Below are 8,638 nucleotides of genomic sequence, written 5' to 3' on the forward strand. Positions count from 1 at the left end.
TGTCAGATGGATCTGGTATACAAGAACCAAATGCAAAACGTTAAGTTTCAATATGCAATAAGTTAATCCAGCTGCATTTCACTCAGTACATATATTGGAATTATAAGTTTTAAAAACATCATTGATTCTTACTCTGTTTTATATTTGTCAAAAGCTTATTTACTGTGAACAGTTTAAGTTCTACCAGTCTAACAGTTGAACAAGATGACAAATGGCACAGGACTTTTTATATTAGCTATATTCGTAAATTTTCTACTTGATGGATAATGAAAATGCATTACTTATAAATATTTCGACACATGTAACATTTAGAACCATCAATATAGTTTATGTATTTTGGTAACACAAATTTCTTTTTAATCACAATATCATTTTTTAACGTCATTTGAACACTTCCAAACATAACCTCATTTTACGAGTTGCCTATGTCGATATCTGCCCCGGGGTGAATGATCATGTGGGCCAAAACCAGTAAAGTATTTGACCAATTTTTTATTCAGATTTTCAGCAGGATCAATGCCACTTTTGCAAATCTTTGATAATTATGATTACTGAAATAACAATACATTAAGTAGAGTGCATAGAAAATAGAAAAGGTGAACAAACTCTGCCTTGCTAATTTGATACTCCTTCATTTCCCGAATTATTTGGAGTTACAACAAACTATTTTGCCAGTATGTATACCAAGTAACGCCATATGTTGTGATTCAAAGTATTGAATAATACCACCATCTTGAGTTTCGGGTAATCCTGAAAAATCCCCTAAATACCGCAAACCAAACGGGAAATTACAAATAGCGATTGTATTGACCAACCAAATCTTGCCTCCTAACCTCGTGACCTCATTCTTCAGCTAGATTAACGCACCATGAAGTAATGATTTCAAAAGACTTTAATCATTTTCTTGAAGTGGATGCAAGAGGATTTGATCTTGTTATCTTAATTGAAACGATTCATTAACTTCCTAATTTGACATGGAGAAAGCCGGTATGTTTAGAATGCTTCATTTTTGAATTTGTAAACTTGGATTTGAATTGATGGTTTAAAGAGAGAATCAAATGTACTATCGGCCCATGATAAAGAAAGAAAGTGTTATGAATAATACATTGGTCAATGTTTTTAAAGGACCATTGCTCCATTAAAATTTAGGGACATTTATTAGATAAGTGAGTTACAATCACGGATCGTTGTCATGAAGAAACTTAAATTAAATGTAAACTTTGCAAAGAAAAGTTTCAGAAGATCTTTTTATCAGGATTTGAGGTCCAATATCTAGCAAACATTATAGGTATATGCTTTCTAACATGAGAAGCGGGGTAAGGGAGTAGAGCAAATTTTGTGAAAAAAATATATTCTTCAGATTTATATATTTATACATATTACCAATTTTATAAGCGAGCGAAAGCTATATGTTTGTTTTCTTTTTGTTTTGTTTTCTCGGGGAGGGGATATTTTTACATAGGTAAACGTACTCGCAAAGATGCTTCATGAATCAGGCCAATAGTAAATATTGTAAAAAAATTGTCAAAACATTTGGAAGGTATTTGCCTGGATTAAATCCGAATTGTTCCATACACGACAAAGTTCAAGGGAGATAACATTTGGTCTTATTCAGATCTCGATGATCCTCCACCCTACGGAACGTCTGAAAACGACGGTCAGCAGAATCCAGGTGGACAACAGTATCCAGAAGGCCAGCAACAAAATCCAGCAGATCAGCAGTATGGCCAATCATATCCCATCCAGCAGCCATACGAGGTCCGTGCAGGCCAGCAACAATATGTGGGTCAACCGTATGGAGGGCAAAACATGTCCCCTGTGGTACGATTTTTTATCAGGCAAAATTGATAAATTAAACGAAACTTACCGGTATTGTTAAGTTTCATTGTAATTCTCCGAAGCACAAAGTCATGGTGATGGATTTTAGTATGATATGCGTCAGAAGCCCAGCTGGTATTTTTTTTAACTTTCCGTGAGTACCAGTCATGAACTGTAAGCTTTTTTATGTGCTTCAGTTACATAGTTATATTGGAGGGTTCATTATAGGTGTGGTACTTGAGCGCCATCAACATGACGTTGTGCTTCGGTAAATCTCAATTAAACTTCACCTTATAGGCAAGTCTTGATTAATTTATCAAATATCCTTCAACACAAAGTCACGTGATGGCCCAAGTTATATTTTAAAGGGTGTTCACAAAATGAGACAAACCAATAACCGTCAAAAATGTTTTGAGTTCGTTTGAGTTATAAAGTTCATATACATTTATGTTTAATATATTGCATTGATCAATACAATTAGTATTTTCTGCGGTTTGCAAAGCAGATTCGGCAAAGCTATCAGTCAAAGATTTTTGTTATAAAAATATTAAATGTACATTTTGAAGAACAACCAGCGGCATTCATGGTCTTTGAATTGCGTAGTGTCTATACCGGCGCTTGTTAGTACTTAATATAACCATCTCGAGATCGTTTTGGTTAAAACTGCTTTGTATGGTTTCTGGAAACAATGAACAAATAACTACATTCCCCTCTTTTGCCGCTGCTTTGTTAGAAATAAAATTCTGAGGTTTTAACCACAAATTATGCATCATGCACATAGCGTCTAAATTAAATTGCCTTTATATGTTAGCCCGGTCTTGTTTGTTTAACTAATTTATATATTGCATAAGTAACTGTATCTTACGTTTGGCTATTTTTTTTCTAATATTTAACAGCTGTAGGACTGGGCTCTTTGGTAAAAAATAACAATAAGCATAATCAGTTACATGGTAATCAGCTGAGTTTTGACAAATGACCACAAAAAAACATCCAAACTGTTCACATAGCGAGGCAGGGCAGGACGCATGTTAAAGTTCTTTTCATAAATCTAGAAATAATTGGGTGACTTCCCACCGAGAATTCAATAAATTGTAAACATCAAAGGAGGAAATAGCACTCATCGCCGTTAAAACCACATTGTATGTCAATTCTCTGGGGGAATTTTTTTAAAGGAAATTGATAACATCACAAACAATTGAACTAGAAACCTTAACATTGTTTTCATCGCAATAAAAAATCCAATTAATGATATTTGTTTCATATTACTTAGTGTTGAATTTCCTCGATGAGTTCATAATAATAGCTATGGCATTTTTCACATTTTCATCAGCGACGGATACAACAGCTGTGTTGTCCAATCTGGAAAAAAACAGCAGACCATCGGCCTTGTCGTCTGTACTATATGTATCACCCTGTCTATCAGTCTAAAAGGTGGGAAAGCTTAGAACCTATATTTGGACCAGTCCCAATAAAATGTATCTACATATACAGGTCCTGGACCTCGTCTCCAAGAAATGTAATTGTTTATCTGGTCCCAATTTTTTAAACTTCTTAAATACCTTAAAACAGGATTAAGCTAAGATCACTATTTTGGTTGTTCTATAATATGCGTTATATTTACTTCTGTAAGAGTTTTTAGAAATTATATAAAAAATATGTGTATGATAATCAGAATAAACCATATTTCATTAATCAAAATCATTTTATGGTATGTTTTTTTGGCTAATTGAAATAAGCGACTTAAGCCAGTTAAGCTTAAGAAGTTTCGATAAATTGGAGCCTGGTGATTAAGCCTTGAAGCAAAAACGTCTATATCAGGCTAATAAAACGCTGTGAAACCCCTTTTAAACACAGAAATAGATAACATCTATTCGGTAGTGTCGCGAAATACTCTATTTAACATGCATATTTTAAGTATTTTGACGCTATGAAACAAGCAGGTGTAATAAGATTTAAACCCTCATATAAACTTTACCTTTAGCAATGAATGTACTCGTTATATTACTCTGTTTTAACCATAATAATAGGGCCTTGAAAACACTGTCGGGTTTAATTCTCCTTTGAAATGATCTGCCGGCTGAATGACTCCTTTAAATCAAAAAGTATGTATATCACAATTCTGCACTATTAACTCTTTTAACTTTATTTGGTTGCAAGGACGTGAGTCTGATTTGGCGAACAGAATTCTATGGTGCAGCCATGGACAGTGTCTAAAACACTATTTTCAGAGGTCACTTTTCCCATTTAGCTTTAGCCGGCCTGCTTGTTTAATGCAATTATTGTAAGGGTGACTCACGTCGGTTGCATCGCAGGCTCAGTTTACTGTCTCGCATGTTGTTTGGGATTCTAATTAAACGTCCCCTATGCGGTCCTACTCGAGGATATCCCCCCCCCCCCTCTGTGTCTCAAGGGCATCGCAGTGGGTATGGGCGGCGTCCGAAAAAAGAACCTTTCTCCGGTAGGCACGGTCTTTCGTTCCAGGTACCTGTCTGTATTTTCTGCCCGCACTGTTATACCAATTATGTTCGACTCAGTTATCGATTTATACTGGTCAGCTATATTGTCCCCGAATAACATCTGATGACAGAATTGATATTGGAACATATTGCCTTGTATTCATTGTTCAAGACACGCTTGAAAGATTTACGCCTGCATGCATTGACATGCTCATTCTCATGGTAGTGAATACATGTATTTGGAAACATCACGCGTTTTGGCTTTAATAACCTTGATATTTTAGGATTCACTTTTGGAGGACTCCACTTCGTGACGTTTTTTGGCACGCGATATTTATCTGATCATTTCGAGTTTTGTCACTATCTTATCAATATTGGCTCTGCCAATTTGGTCAATGGTTTCCAAACCGGCGAGCCTCAAGCCTCACTCAATGACTCTATAATAAGTGTAATACGCAATGACTAATAAATCCAAGTGTCTGTTTTAAGAGTACAATAATTATCAATTAACACATTCATATTGACAACAATTAACAATAAAACAATTCTGATATATGCATCACTAATACAATCTCTTAAGAGGTAGCACTCTGCATGTTATTGATTTGTTTTCATCAAGGGCTAGAACGCTCGAGAACACTGGAGCGATTAGGTGACATTGTGCTGAAGGAGCATGGTATTTTTTTTATAAAATTAAAGAACTAGCTCTTAAAGAAGCAACAGAAAAAGGAACTTATTCGGGCTTATTTCGGTGTTCGCATTCAATGACTATTTTATATGGCTTAGATTATAGATTTTCTTTTTGGATTCAAGCTGCAGAAAATGTCATTTATATTAGTTGAAGTTACATCAAGATAGTCTTTGAAAACTCTTGTGCTGGTCACGTTAGCATGCAGGTACAATTTTAAAGATGGTTTGCGCTCTCCGAGAATTTACCGGAAGTTGTAAACGTGCTAAGGCAGACCATATTTTCATGTAAACATGTATTGTTCGATGACTTGTTCTCAAGTATCAACACTTCATACATCACTCGATACAAAAAGCCGGAAGCATTGTGAAAATATATACTAATACGAAACTAGGACAAATAAATGTTTGAACTATTTGAAGAAACTCGACCATTTAAATTTGTTATCTTCATAATTCCCGAAATATTCGTCTTTGTCTTTGGGTGCTGAGGATGTTGTTATATATATACACTCAGACTCATCATAATCCATCGATAATATGGTTCCTTCTAAGGATATTTTCCAAATAAAAATCATGTTGTTTACAGCCGTATATTCAAAACAAATGATATATCTTAGATTAAAATTAAGGATTCTGACTTTTTTTGTTCTGAAGCCAAGGATAGCTGCTACCTTCCAGTAGAAATTACACATGATGTGTTTAACCTGCGTATTTTATTTTAGATTGTGACCCAGCCTGGGTACCCGGAGGTGGTGACCACCATGCCGCGACCCCCTGACTACATGGGGCCTTCCGTTTTTGCCTGCCTTTGCTGCTTCTGGCCAACAGGAATATGCGCCATCTATTATGCATCTCAGGTTTGTGTTTAAACGACCACGATCCCATTGCTTATTTTTACCTTTATGATGGCAGAACTTAGTTTCAATTCGTATTATTTTACAATATGTACCCTTATCTCTTAAACGAAATTGTCGAGTCATTATCTAGCAACATACTTAAATAAAATCTACCCATACAGAAATATCTTAAAAGGCATAAGAAACCGTGGCACGAACACTTGTCAAGTAATTTCTAAAAGCTGTAAATGAAATTATAGTTTTTCATAAACAAAGTTAATAATTTGCCGACATACTCAGGTTTATATTTGTTTGAATTCTCATCCTGATGTTCTATTTAAGCCATCATTTGTACTGCGCAAATAACAGAATGACATTAACCACTACCTACTCAATTGAAATGATACAGGAGTGCTACAGCAGGAATAAATTCTTTCATTAACAACAGGGACAAGCCTAAAAAATAAACTCTGCTTAGGGGCGCAAGACAGGGGCCAAAACGAAAATAAATTAGAGACTAAAACAAAAAACCACATATAAAAAACAAACAAATACCACAGACAAACCACACACAAAATAGCGTTTACAGTAAATGATAACGGTCCGTGAAACACGATTTCAATGGAACCCATGTCTACTGTGGGCTTTAACTAGTTTGTAAGGCTAAAACCCCATACTTGATTTGACATAGGGCACAAAAAAATGTTAAGTGAATTTATCAGGTTGATTACGTAAGTACTCTATGTGGCAGTCTACTTCTTATTAAATAGGACGTGCCATGGTCTGTTTTAAGTACCAAAACAGACATCAATACTAATAAATAAAAAAAATAAAAATAATAATAATAATAATAATAATAATAATAATAATAATAATAATAATAATAATAATAATTATAATAGTAAAAGTAATAATAATAACAATAGTTATAATTAAACCAACCTTTCTTGAAATGTACCCAATTTCACAATTTTATAAATTTTACACAATAACAATAAAAAAACAAACACAGAAAATGTATTTAAATTATTTCACTCTCATTTTAATACAATTGTTCCATTATTCTGAATGTTATTCAGATGCCTCACCAAGTTAACAACATACAATGCAACAGGCATGTTAACTTGACATGTACAGTTACTGTACGCCAATGACAACAGTTCACTATGTTTACCATGTTTGCAGAAATGGAATGGTCTGCATCAATTTCATGGGCCGATGTACAAATTTCTTCAACTTTTCAACGGACTATCTCTTGATACCAATTTAGTTTTTACATTTATAAAATGAACGGTTCAAGCTAATGTTATTCATTAAGTGGTCCATAAAACACAATGTACGTTTCAGTTTCTATTACCTATACCGTTCTAAACAATTCATAACCAAACATATACTAGTATTTCTAAACTAAATTGATAATAAAAAAAATATGATGCATTCCAAGTTGTCTTATAAAAACAGCTTTTATAATCTAACTATTTAAATTTTTTACACATGTACCATATACCTGTTGATAACAAATAAAAATGGTTTAGAACCAATTCAACTCAATAGATTCAACAAGTAATTTCAATGCATACGTTCTCCTAATGACATGATACAAATTGTTATACAATATCAACAGTTATACAAAGAGTCCATGAACGGTATGCAATAGGTATGAACAAATGACGAGAAACAAATGTATATGTTTTCATAATTCAGTCGACTCTATTTATGTTTTTGACAACTAAACTTATATATATGTATGTGGATGGTGTCGATAATACCAAGGTATATATCTTTTTTAAGTTCATTACACAATATGAATATCATAAGAAGTGATACTGGGGAGTTATCGTTTGTAATGGCGTTGACTCTGGGTCTTAACCAACGACCGATGTCACTTTTGGTAAAATTCAATATGTTTGAATATGGTTGACGTCGTGAACTTGACACATTGTAAAATGTTGCCCTTGTCTATAATGTTAATCTTATTGCATATGAACCCATTTTTCAACCTTTAATTTACTAATGACAAAAGCAATAGCATGAACATCTTCATAAACATGTTTTCATGATTTTAAAGGCGAACACTGCTGCTGCTTCTGGTGACATGGCGATGGCCAAGCAATACTCCAACAACGCCAGGAACTTGATGATCACGAGCATAGTTCTTGGCATCATCTGCATCATCCTGACGATTGTTCTGCGTGCCGTTATCGGTATAAAACACACCTACAAATCGTATTAGACGTGCAGAGGGGAGAGAGAGAAAGGAGTCAAAGAGAACAATTGACGCCAGGAGTAGAATTAATGTTTTAGTTGTCAATATATTACAGTTACTATCAAAAACATAAGTATGTATCAATCATTCTTAAACAAGTTAAGCCTGTGACCTTTGAGTATTTCGGGTTAATTTTGCAGCATTTCTTAATTCCAAAAATAACTTTGTATGAGACTATAAATGCAATAAACTTACTGATATTGACTCTCCAATAGTGATCAACTGCACATATTGCAACAATAATCGGAATTTGTTTTAATGTTTGTCTTTATAATTGACCATTATGGTTTGCACCTGGTGTATTTTGAAATTTTTATTATTATATAAGCCATATATTGACCGTATTTAGAGGCAAATAAAAAATTTAACACAATAGCCGTATACTTATAAAACAAATGGAAAACAAAAATCTGTAATCTTTGTTATTTTTATAAAAATCAAATGATTTGAAATAAGCAAGTAGTAAAAACATGAAACCGTTATTATAACGTATAATTGGAACCTTCGATAGTAAAATAAAGCCTACGTTTAACCGGACTATCCAGATCTGTGGCAGATTCGTTGTCTAGTTG

The 8,638-nt window shown here is 33.9% G+C and overlaps 1 protein-coding gene across 1 annotated transcript; it reads left to right on the forward strand.

Annotated features, from left to right (window-relative positions):
• Positions 1–974: 974 nt before the first annotated feature.
• On the forward strand, positions 975–8,071 carry LOC128226095 (proline-rich transmembrane protein 1-like). Its single transcript, XM_052935987.1, has 4 exons — positions 975–987; positions 1,616–1,821; positions 5,687–5,821; positions 7,869–8,071. The coding sequence occupies exons 1-4, from the start codon at positions 975–977 to the stop codon at positions 8,031–8,033; spliced, it is 519 nt and encodes a 172-aa protein (XP_052791947.1). The 3' UTR covers positions 8,034–8,071.
• Positions 8,072–8,638: the final 567 nt, after the last annotated feature.

Source organism: Mya arenaria, chromosome 3 (assembly GCF_026914265.1).
Source record: "Mya arenaria isolate MELC-2E11 chromosome 3, ASM2691426v1".
Classification (NCBI taxonomy): Eukaryota; Metazoa; Mollusca; class Bivalvia; order Myida; family Myidae; genus Mya; species Mya arenaria.

What these genes read in the sequence shown, in the direction of transcription:
- LOC128226095 (XM_052935987.1), top strand. An exon ending in GGCAAAACATGTCCCCTGTG is followed by an intron (nt 1,822 to 5,686) that starts GTACGATTTTTT and finishes ATTTTATTTTAG; the next exon opens with ATTGTGACCCAGCCTGGGTA. An exon ending in CCATCTATTATGCATCTCAG is followed by an intron (nt 5,822 to 7,868) that starts GTTTGTGTTTAA and finishes ATGATTTTAAAG; the next exon opens with GCGAACACTGCTGCTGCTTC.